Genomic DNA, 11,898 nt, shown 5'->3' on the forward strand with positions numbered 1-11,898 from the left:
AAATGTGTGCTCCAATTCTCAACTGCACCGCAATGAATAAGTTTGTACATATTTTTTATTAGTTTGTGGAATACCTTTAGGGCAGATTCCTAGAAGTGGAGAATTCAATAGACAATGGTTTTGCTAGAAATTGCCAAATTTTCCACTATCCTGGTGTGTCATTTGGCATTTCCACTGTGTGGAAGTTTCTGTTGCTTCACAGCCTTGCCAACAGAGCATGTTGTCCAAGTTTAAATGTTTGCAAATCTCAGCTAAGAAATAGTAACTCTGGTTACTGTCAATTTGCAGTTTGGCTTTAATTTGCATCTCTCCAGAATGAGTTGTTTTCTTGTACATGGCCAAGGATCTTCCTTATAACTCTTTCATGAAATATCCTTCACCTGTCTTCTAATCTTGTTCCTGACCTTTTCTCCTTCAAGGTTTAAGTCCTTTATATACTAGAGAGATCTCCCTTAGACAGCTGTGGTCTAAGTTGCAAATGTTCTCTCCTAGCTTGTCATTTGTCCTTCGATCTTGCTCATGTCACCATTAACGTCCTTTATCACTATACATGTAGTAAAAATTTCCTCATGACATCTGTTTATGAGAAAGCCTTTTCCAACCCCCAGTAAAGAAGAGACCACTAGCACAGCCAGTGGTGATGAGTCATGCACCTCCAGGGTCTCTGGGCTAGGAGCAACATGAGCAATTTTTCCCACCAGGACATTGTACTTCCTATAGTTATGTAAACAATTGGCAAATAAATTTGAGAGGGGAAAAAAGTGATCTACACATAGTGATTGATGCATGGGGGCTGGTTATAGCCACCCCTTCTGGGATACTGCACCCAGCTTCCCTCTAGGAACCAGGACTCGGCAGTCCATCCTCTTGGTGATTTAGAGGAAGGCCTTTGGGTGACATCTTATGAACACCCCTTGATACTGCAGCCCACAAACCAGAGAGCCAGCAGTCACCTTCTTGCTTTAGTTGGGCTCAGGTGGTAGGGCACAGAGCTGAACTGTTTTTCCAGGTTGATTCCCAGACAGAGCGCTGACCCACATGGCACAGCAGACATCTTCTGTTTCATCCTCTGCTCCCCTCAGCAGTGTATTCTGGTCAATCTGCCTGTTCTGCTTCCCATTCTGTCTCTGGTGAATCCTCTCACCTCATCCCCCACCCTCGCCACACCTCTGGTCTGTACCCCAGTTCTTGTATGCATAAATAAGTAAATCTTAAGAAAGAATTTAATGTTTTATTTAATGTTATATCCAAAGTATTATCATCTTAGACATGTAGACAATGACAAACATACTGCACATTTTTCTAGATGTCTTCAAAGTCCAGTGTACTTTAGATCCTTGTTTTGATACATCTCAATTTAGACATTATATTTTCATGAAAAAGACCTGACCTATATTTGCATTCTATAAAATTTACAGTTGAAACATTAGATTCACATACCTGAGTTCCTAACACACTTAAAAGTTTCCTAGTAACTGAATCACAATGCTATCTATGTTTTCCACTCTCCATAACATGTGGCTCCTGGCTGTTCTGCACAATGGAGAGGCAGGAAGGTCTGTCCAGATGTGGTACCTAGAGCAGCAGTATCAGGTCACCTTGAAGCTAAATTCTCAGGGTCCACCCCAGACCCACAGGATCAGAAACTCTGGAATGGACCCTGCAATCTGGTTTAGGAAGTCCCCCATGGGACTCTGATGCAGCCCAAGTTTCAGGTCCTATGTCCAATCTAAGTATCACTAAATAAGACCAAGGCAGAAACAGTTTCCATCACCTGTTTGTGGAAAGGAAACTGACTACAATTTTTCTCCATTTTGAGGTTATAAAATCAGATTTTTGTTAGTCCAGGAACAATAGTGTCAGCAGAGTCTGGAATGCACTAGTGGATTACCAGTGGGTTAAGGTCAGGACTCAACCTGTGTGGCACCTTGTTTTAGACCATTTCTTAACACTCAGGCCCAGGTGATGAAAGCTCTCTTGACTTGTACCAAGTTGATCCATCCAAGTCCACTGCATGGAGTCAATATGGTAACAGACTGCTGTCAATGAATGAGGTTGGTTGGATGGGGCCACCTCTGGACAAGGAACCTTGACAACAGAGGCAGAAGGACTACTTCCTTTTCTGGACTCATATGGCCAATCACCACAGAAGCTGCATGATAAAGACAGAATGTCGGTCTGCTATATGTTAAGTGAGAGAAGCTTCTGGAAGTCTAGGTCTGGCTTCGGTACTAATTCTTTGCTCTTCAAGCTACTTTCTTTTATGGGGGGGGGGGTGAGTGACAAGGTTATTTTAGTAGTCTAGCTTACTTTGAAATACTATTATTATTCTTCTGGTTGTCTATTTTACCAGATGAGCTTATGTATTTTATTGGAAACACTTTAAAAATTTTTTCAACTGTTAGCTGTGGAAGTATGAGAGCACTATAGCACACATTACCTATAAAGTGAAAATAATAAATTAAACTTAGCTAATATGCCAGTTTGAACAGCTACAGTACTGTCATCTCTTCACTTTCCACCTGAAAGAGAATAAAATAGCTTATTCATTTTAGGTTTGTCTTGATGGGTAGTTCACATAAAAGATCTACGCCAAATAGGGCATTTCAGCAACCAGTTATAAACTATTATCTGCTTGACTACACTGTGTGCTGGTATTAACTGCACTTGTAATTTGGGGTTTGAGAAAGCTAAAGTTCAAGTTCTGTACTCCCTTCCCCTCATGACTACATTATATGCCCATGGAGCTCATAATCTCAGATAGTCAGTAACTACACTCCAGCAATCTTCAGCAGGGATTATTACCACACCCACACGAAAGTCGCTTTATCCATGCACTGTGTATTGACTGATACCTGAGTCGCTTAAATAGCCAACTACAAGTCCGCTTGTGTAAAGTTCCAGATGGCTTGGATTCAGAGGCTTGCGCAGCTGAACACCTACACAGAAAGGTTAGATCAACTTTCACCCAGTCCTTGCTTACCAAGAAAGAACATATACAATTAATTGCTCAGACACTCAGATACAGACAAGAAAAACAATTAAGTGTAATTAAAAAGTAACTTATGCTTCCATTTTATTCAAGTTGATAAAGACACTTCTGATTAATAATAATAATGTAAGGGTTGAATTGTGCCAGTTGAATTAAAAAAAAAAAGATTATTTATATATACAGAACTAGGGTACAGGCTAGAGGTGCAAAGGTGGTTAAAAAAAAAAAAAAGATAGGTTGAAGACCTAAACCTAGAGACTGTAACCTTGTTTTGAAATAGGACCATTGCAGGTACAATTAGTTAAAATAGGGTTAGACCGGAGCAAATGAGGACAGTTCATGACAGGGGTCCTTATAAACACTGGGCGTTTGGACAGAAATGCACATAGGGAGAGAGAAAAGCCTGTGAACATGGAGGCAGAAATCAGGGTGAGGTGGCTACAAATCAAGGGACACCAAAAACAGACAGCAAGCAGCAGAAGCTGGGAGAGGCCTGAGACAGACCCCTCCCAGTCTCAGAGGGAACCAACCTTGCTGACTGACACCTTGACCTTGGGCTTCTGGCCTCCATGGGTTGGAAAGAATGAATTTCTGCTGTTCAGGTTCCACCCAAATGTGGCTACTTTGTTATGGAAAGTCACAGGAAACAATACAACTAAAATCCAACTTTAATTTAGATTCCAATTTTAATTGGGCTTATGTTCATCCAAACTCCTACAGCAAAAGCTTAACAACTGTAGTCTGGAACAATGCTCAAAGGCTACTCTGTCACTCAAGTCTGCAGGCACCGTAGCCAAGACTCTTCTCACCCGGCTGCGCTGATTGGGGGGCGCCCGTGTTGGCAGCTGTGATCCAGAGGGTGTCTGTGCAGAATACAAAAATTGCCATGACACTGGCCACATGCCACCTGCAACATCTCTTTCCTCTTGCATCCTTCTTTTGAGCACCGATATGAAAAAATCTGAGAAAGCAAAAGTTAAATGATAACTACTTGAGTAAGCTTATTATTTATCAAGCCCCCCCAAGAAAACCATTAACATTTAAACCACAAACACAAAGTGAAGATGTCAAAGGTTCAAACAGTTTTGTGTCAGTAAAGAAATGAATACTGATTAAGAGACAAAGTAAGATTTTGGCAAGTGATAAATACAAAAGTAGCACAGTAAGTTGGGGATTGGTCCTTAGGACAAAAACCCCAACCCAGGAGAGTGGGGATCAGAGATGTGAAGGGGAGGGGGCCAGGAGGCAGCATCTCACACACAGCTCCAGAGAGCAGCTGGATTCAGGGTCAGAGGACATTGTCCCCACCAAAAGCAAGAGAACCAGAACACCCATCTATAGCCCCTACACCTGTAAGTTATTGGTGTTTATCAGGGGAAGGTATGGTGCTGGTATAGTCCCAGGTATTCCAACTCTGGGAAGGTAAGGAAGTCAGGTCGCTCTCTGGCAGATGGGCAGAGTGACCTGGGCACATGCCAACAGTGGAGAGCAATGCTCCAGGGGAATGTGGTGTGTGTGGGGGGGGGGGAGGTGGGTCACTACATCAGAGTGATGAAGAAGGGGAGGGTCTGGGTAGTAAATCTGGGTTGACTTAAGAATGAAGAAGACTGTGTCAAATTGATAGGGAGGCATGCCAGGTGAGGTATATCTTATATAGAGAAAAGGAGGGGTAAAGGAACTTCCAGAAGGTTTGAGAAGCAAAACACAGGGGTGTATAGCAACAGCAGCATGGAAGTGTAGGGTCAAGAAGGGAGGGATGAAGTAAGCTTACCACAAGGGTTCTGTGTAGACTAAGGAATAGATTTGACTCCATGTTTGAGTACAGAAAATAAGAGTCAACGGGCCTCACATTTATTAGTTGTAATGCTAAGGTAACTAACCTATATCTAATATAACATTAAAGTCGTTAATAACTACAAAGCAGGATCCGTGGCTAGAAGTGTGACAAACTGACAAAAACCAATTTTCTACAGATAAACTTTCTAAAAAGCCTACGTACTTATTCTGAAGAGCAACAGAACCGGGTGGGGAGCAGTGCTTCTGGGCAAGCAGCCAGTCTTGGAAAAACAACCAGCACAGAACAGAAGGGTCTCTGGGGAGGAAAGGGCCTTCGGGGAGGAGGCATCAGGGAGGGCACAGCAGAGGCTGAGAAGCTCTGAAATGCTGTGATCCCGGGAGAAGATACAGAATGATGGGACTATACACACACACACTATAGCTCTGACCCTTCAAAAAGCTGAGATTATGGTAGATAAGAGACTTTCTGAACAAGGTTAAACCTACAAGGGCCAAGAATAAAAGGAAATTGAAATCTTAGAAATAACAAAAAAATACAAAGATGAGTAGTAACTGATTTGTTAGATATGAGAAGTTAAATTGTAAACTAGCTGGGTACATTACACCAAAAAGCAAGCTTATTTATTGAAACAAAACCCCAAAGGCTCAGAAATCAGCAGGACCAGAAGTTCATGGTAACGGATGAGAGGCCTGCTTAAGTCACTGCATATCCACCCATCACCAGCAGGAAGCTACTCCACATCAGGGGAGCGGCTGCGCCTTGGAAGCACAGCAGGGGTGGACTGTCCTTGGAGCCAGTAAGGACTATGCTCCATGTGGGGCTCTGGCTACTTTCTCTACTTGGTTCCCAGAGTCCTAGAAGACAGGAGGGCACCCTCCAAATAGGGGAACAGAAAACTTTCTCTGGGCATTTGATAGCCCAAGAGAAAGACCCAAAGACTCAGACCTGCCAGGTTTCCTGAAGAAGTGGGCTAGGCAGATGACCTCAGAGAACGCCCAAGTCCACACTGCCCCTACTGTGTGACAGGCTAGCACCCAGCACATAAAGCCCATGTCCTGTGCCACAGGAAGACACCCAGACACAGACCACACACCAAGAAGACCTGTTGGGAGAGCTGGTTCCTCAGCGACAGGAGTGTAGAGAAATGAAGAATCAAAGATGACATTCCAGATAGGAGCACTGAAATTTCTAGCTTGGAAGGGCCCCCTCCATGCTCAGTAGGACAGGTAGAAACTCTGGGACCTAGAGAAGCTCCTCGAAGCATGCAAAGTAAACGGTGTCCCACAAAGCACTACGGCAGAACGACTACAGACATGTATAAAGCAGCAGCAGAGAAAAGCAAGGAAACCAACCAATGCCTGCAAACAATATGGGAAGACTTCCAAGTGAGGACGCTACCCTGGCAGCTAATCTAGCAGAAATGGAGAATGAACACTTTGAGAAACACACGATTTCAATTTATCTTCCATTCTCCCTCACAGGAAGCAATGGAAGGATGTGTCTCCACCAAATGAGGGAATAAATGAAGAATAAAAAAAAAATGCAAGAAACCAGGGACCCCCTGTAAGGAAAATACAGGCAAGTGGGATTCATGTAAGAGAAATGCAAAGAGTTGCTTGATGTCTGTTGGTCCCAAGGTTTAGAGGCCTGTAAATCTCACCTAGATGTCAGCTGCTGGAAGGGGGATGGAGGAAGTGTGTCTGAGTGTCAGAATAGGGAACAGGCACTCCCCCCTCAGCTTGCACTATGGTGAGTATGTAATAGCATAGTTGCAACAAAAGTGTGAATAAGACATTCACAGATACAGTGCCAGACAAACAAAACTGGCCGAGAGTTGAAAAGTGGCTGCTACGGGAATAGGGACCTACGGTTTTGCTTTACACTGAGTGAACAAACATACAATTTCAAGAAATTTACTAACACTACCTAAAGAATCAACATTGAATGCCTAAATTTCCTAGGAGGAGTTTAGAAACTAAATATGCATGATAACAGAATGATTCTAGAAAACTACGTCTTGGGAGGGAAAGTGAAATTTCTGTAAAGAAAGCAGACCTGAACGTAGACCTTAACACATAGGGACTGTTTACACGACTGTAAAAACCTACAGCATTCACAACACAGAAAAACAGGGCGATGTGGTTAGGAGTTTGTTCTGAATATAAATTATTCCAGTTCACTTTCATAACTATCTCTCTTCCCCTAAGAAAACAATAACAGTCATAGAGTTGACCAGAATCTGTCCTTACCTTCTCTTTCTTCTTCCCAGTATGATATTTACAGTCTCTATCCATGTGCTCACTGACCACCACATCTGGTACCTCTCCCTTTTTTATTGGGACTGGGTTATCACAAAGAGGGCAAACTGGGACCCGAACATCCTAAAAATAATAAATGTAAAATGATGTTTCCAAATTCACATATTCAAAACTCACAGAACAAAAGATACAATGGTTGAAGGCATTTTCAAAGCCAAGTACAAACACTGGTACTCTGATCACTCACAAGAAGGCAGTATTGGTGGTATCATGGATTACTAGACTCTAGGGGAATGTAAACACCAGGGACTACAAGTTAACTGTGGAAATGACCCAGGCACAGTTAGTAAAGGACAAGAGGAAGGGAGTGGAAAAAATCAGTCTCAACGATCTCAGGACAGTGGGGCTATTTGGCCAGCACCGCCTAGGTCCCACACCTCATAGTGGAAGAGAGTGAAGAAAACACCGGCCATGAAAACCTTCCAGCTCACTTCCATTGCCAGTTCTTTCTGATCCTGTTGTGGTTTCCCACACACTGAAATCCACTCATGAGCTGACAAGGGAGCAGCACACAGGCTTAACTACCAGAACCATCACCCGGCCCAGACTGCGGGGCTCTGGAAGGAAAAGGGGTAACCAGCAGCTGAATGCTCAGACCTGTTACCGCACACACACACACACACACACACAACCTCTTAGCCAGGGTAGGAGTTGAGGAAATTCTTGAGAAAAGTGAGATGACAGATCACAGAATGATCCAATCAAGTGGGAAAGTGACCTAGAACTCTGGCAAAGCTGCCAAATTTAAGAACTAAAGCATTGCTAAATGACCTCTAGGCAGATTCTACCTATCTAGGGAATCAGGAAGTCTAACTCAACAAATAAGCTGGACAGTTTAGCCTAATCATCAGTACTTGGTAAACATAAGGAATGAGTCACCTTCCCAAATGCCTTACAATGATCTAGAAAAAGCTGGAAAGTCAGATCCAGGCCAACGCTGGAATGCTAAATCATTCACACTTCTGCTACCATGACAGAGTAACAAATTGCTTATATAAAGAGTAGACTCATAATCTGTGAATCATCCTGAAACAGTAAGAACACAGGCTGGGAACCACCTAATGTCTGTCAACCACAGACATCTTAAAAACTTTGGACTTCTTTCAGTTTCTGAAAGTCATTTTCCAGTTTGTATCATACTATCTGAATCACCTATCAGGTCAAGGTTGGGAAATTGCCCAGGTAAGTAGTGTTATTAATACTTTCCAGATTAGATCCCATGTCCCATTCCTCAGTAGAATGATCAAAGAAACAAGTATTTTAACACAGGAGGTTTAAGTTCTGCAGGTAGGACAACTTGACTCCACAACTTCCTGAAAATACAATCTGTTGCTTCAGAGCTGTGCTGTCTAGAACTTTCTGAGACTCAGGAAAGGTTTCTTGCCTGTCCTATTCAACAAGTCAGTCATGCAGAGTACCTGAGTTCTCAAAATATTGTGACTTCAAAGCTGATTTTATGTCTTATTTAATTTTAATTAAGTTATAAATGACATGTAGCTTGTGTCCACTAGTTCAGACAGTGTGGCTTGAAAAGGGTACAGGTTAGAATCTTTAAATAAATGCTAAATTACCTTCTTGAATCCAAAGGGACATTTATGTGTAGCATATGTGAAATGATCTTTACAAAAATCTTGTTTACATGCATCACATTTTAATGGAAGAAAATCTAAAAAAAAAAAAAAAACCAGTATTTTTAAATAGCAGAACCAGAACCAAAGAAATATAAATCAAATACACAATTATTCACCTGCACTGAGTACTTTATGCCTATCAAGATAAAGACATCCCTGAAGCAGCACACACCAGAAAAATATTTTGGAGTTATGGACTTTGCAGTATAATAACACTAAAGAACTTTAAAGTTATCTTTTCAAGAGAGATCCATGTCCTGTGGTGTTAAGGAATATTTAAGTAGCAAATTCCACTGCTTTAAGTAGCAAATCCTCTTGCCCTGGCTGCTAGTGTGGCACTTGGCATTCACTAGAGGTTAATCAACAGTGGTGACCAGAGTCCACACTTCTGATTCAGATTCTCAAAGCTGAAAAGCCAAGACCCAGGTAAAGATAGCTAAGTAATATAATGGCCAAGTCCCCCCACAAACAGCCAATGAATCACTCATTTTAAAATTAATATTCATTTACAAGTGCTTACCTAGCTGCCTACAAGTTTTTTCTGAACAGTGTTTCCCCAAATCAGGAAACTCCATTATGAGAAGAGTCCACAACACAGATGGCAGAATGAAGAATCACCTACAAGAATTAAAGTAGGAGAAAAGCATTAAGTACCCTAATTTCAGACACTAGTATTTATAATTTACAGCTAATGAAAATTAACACATTCTCTACAGGGAGCACTAAAGGTCCATGTGGCACTGGGGCTTAGACTGAAGTATCATACTCTTGTCTTTCAGCAAATATAGAACAGCTCATTCAGGAACAACAGCATTGTTTTGGCCCTCCCTGGTGGCGCAGTGGGTTAAAGCACAGCACTAAGAAGCTTAAGCCAATTCCTCATGAGTTCAATCCCCCCCTGCCCCGGAGGAGATCACCATGGCATGGCAGACGTCTCCTGACCAGCCCGCTGCTCCCCTCAGCAGTGTACTTCTTCGATCTGCCTGTTCTGTTCCCCACTCTGTTCCTGGTGAATCCTCTCACCCTCCGCATCTCTGGCCTGTACCCCAGTTCTATATGAATAAATAAATAAATCTTTAAAAAAAAAGATACATTGTTTTCCAATCACTTTAATTCCGAGATTATGGAGCTCACCCTGAATTCAGATTTTCATTAACAAAAGCTCTCAGATTCAATTTACACAACTACCAGTTAAAATCACAGTCTCAGTGAAGTCAAACTCAATTTTATCTGTTAAATACTCCCGTGGATGAAAACAAAACTGTTACTAGGTGCTGAGTCATATCAGCTGACTGTACTACCCCACGGAGATTCAACTCTGCCCCTTGCTGCTCTCTTAATTTAACTCCCTAATGCACTGTGCTTCACTTATAACTCATTCTTTATGACAATCAACCTAGTGGTCAGGGAGAAGCACAAGATGTTAACTCACCACAGAAAACAGGGGACAGGTGGCAACACTACTGACTTGAGAGAAACTTTGAAGTCCACAGCACGGCTCACAAAGTCCCCTGGTTCTGGTATCCACCGAACCCTCAAAACTCTAGATCCTCCCAGAATCCAAGTCCCCACGATCTTTTTGAATCTTCCCATCAGCTCTACCCACTTCCCTAACATCTGCGCTGTGCCCTAAGCCTGGAATACTCTGGCCCCAGCTAACAACCACTCCTGTCCGATTGCGTCTTACTTGAGGGCCTATCCTAACACCATCACCAAAAACCCACGGCCCTTAAAGGATCATTTAAATTCCTTCCCCAGCAGCGATACCTCCCTCGGTTTCTAGCCGCAGGCTCCTTCTCTACAATGGACTCCAGCAGGCGCAGAGGCTCCGTGGGGCTCGCCCACCGCTGCATCGGAGCCTGGCAAGCTCTGACCCCAGGTGTTCCGAAACCTTACCGAGAACTGACCGGAAGCGACGCAGACCCCGACGACACGTCTGCACCCCAGACCCCCGGGTCGCTGTGCGGAGACACTAATGCTCTTCGCGTTCTACACGCAGCGGACTCGCGGGGCCGCTGTCCGGCCGGCGAGGGGCGCTTAGACCTCTCTGACCACGGTCCCCGCCGCAGATACCCTCCCCCGCCCCTGACCTCACAGGCTCCGCGGGCTCGATCTCTACCTGGCGCCCCACGGGCAGCCGCGGAGGCGAGCAGGAGGTGAGGGAGGCAGGAAGTTGAGTCTCCCTGCCGGTGGTCGGCCGCGGAGGCGCGCCGGTGAGGCGTCGGCGATGAGGACGTGGGAGCGCAGACGCGGGCGGCAGCGAGGCCCGTCCGAGTCCGCGGGAAGGCGCAGCATCGCGCACCAGCGCCTCTCTGCCATTTATTCGCAGCGGCGGGATCCGAGAGCCGCCGCCGCCCGGGTGTTCCCGACAACGTCATCGCCGAGCCGACCAATCCCGCTCCGCTGCGGCCCCACAGGCCCGCCCACTCCTAGCTCCTCCGTGGCCTTCTCGAACCGTCCCGCAGCTTCTCTGAGCCGCTTCGTCATGGTGACAGAGCCCTGCGCAGGCGCACTGGGCCGGCTGCGAGGCGCGGGAAAACTGAGTCTTGGTTAAATAGGCCGCAATCGCCACACAGCCGCTTCTGGAGCTCCAGGGGAGTAGGGAAGGGTGGAGACCCCCCGGGGGTGGGGCCACCCCCATCCCCCTAGGAGTGGGTTTCAGCAAAGCGGGGACGTCCTGGTTAGCCTTGCGTTGTCAGATGATGAGTCAGCAGGATGGAGGTGGAGGGGCCCATTGCGTCTCTCTGGTGGTTTCCAAAACGTGAAAGGCCTCTATTTCTAACACATTTCACAGTGATCGGTCAAAAACCTAAGGAAGTTTGCAAGAACATGTCAAAACTGTTCACCGTCTCGTAGGTTCCCCAAGTATTGATAACCACCATATTTACCTTATCACACCCTCGCCTGCTCTATACATGTATGTGCTCTGGGTTCCCAGCCAACACCAAATTGGGATATCCCCTAGCAAATACAGACACATTCTTTTTTTTAAAAAGATTTATTTATTTGTTCATACAGAACTGGGGTACAGGCCAGAGGCTTAGGGGCCGCGAGAGGATTCACCAGAGACAGAGCGGGGAGCAGAACAGGCAGACCTACGAAGTACACTGCTGAGGGGAGCAGCGGGCGGGTCAGGAGAGGTCTGCCATGCCATGTGGT

The 11,898-nt window shown here is 44.7% G+C and overlaps 1 protein-coding gene across 2 annotated transcripts; it reads right to left on the reverse strand.

Annotated features, from left to right (window-relative positions):
- Positions 1-1,216: 1,216 nt before the first annotated feature.
- On the reverse strand, positions 1,217-11,083 carry ZFAND2A (zinc finger, AN1-type domain 2A). Of its 2 annotated transcripts, XM_012729257.1 has the most exons (7): positions 10,859-11,083; positions 9,260-9,357; positions 8,680-8,774; positions 7,040-7,171; positions 3,802-3,953; positions 2,856-2,939; positions 1,217-2,522 (listed from the first exon to the last, which is right to left on the reverse strand). In XM_012729257.1, exons 2-7 carry the CDS (start codon positions 9,312-9,314, stop codon positions 2,504-2,506), a joined length of 537 nt encoding a protein of 178 aa, XP_012584711.1. In that variant the 5' UTR covers positions 9,315-9,357; positions 10,859-11,083; the 3' UTR covers positions 1,217-2,503. The 2 variants fall into 2 exon arrangements, with proteins under 2 accessions (XP_012584711.1, XP_004688108.2); XM_004688051.2 differs by having other exon boundaries at positions 1,217-2,939.
- Positions 11,084-11,898: the final 815 nt, after the last annotated feature.

This window comes from Condylura cristata, unplaced genomic scaffold (assembly GCF_000260355.1).
Source record: "Condylura cristata isolate star-nosed mole 26May11 unplaced genomic scaffold, ConCri1.0 scaffold00024, whole genome shotgun sequence".
Taxonomy (NCBI): domain Eukaryota; kingdom Metazoa; phylum Chordata; class Mammalia; order Eulipotyphla; family Talpidae; genus Condylura; species Condylura cristata.

What these genes read in the sequence shown, in the direction of transcription:
- ZFAND2A (XM_004688051.2), bottom strand. Translation starts at nt 9,314, where the DNA reads ATGGAGTTTCCTGATTTGGGGAAACACTGTTCAGAAAAAACTTGTAGG. An exon ending in AAAAACTTGTAGGCAGCTAG is followed by an intron (nt 8,775 to 9,259) that starts GTAAGCACTTGT and finishes TTTTTTTTTTAG; the next exon opens with ATTTTCTTCCATTAAAATGT. An exon ending in CTGGGAAGAAGAAAGAGAAG is followed by an intron (nt 3,954 to 7,039) that starts GTAAGGACAGAT and finishes TTGCTTTCTCAG; the next exon opens with ATTTTTTCATATCGGTGCTC.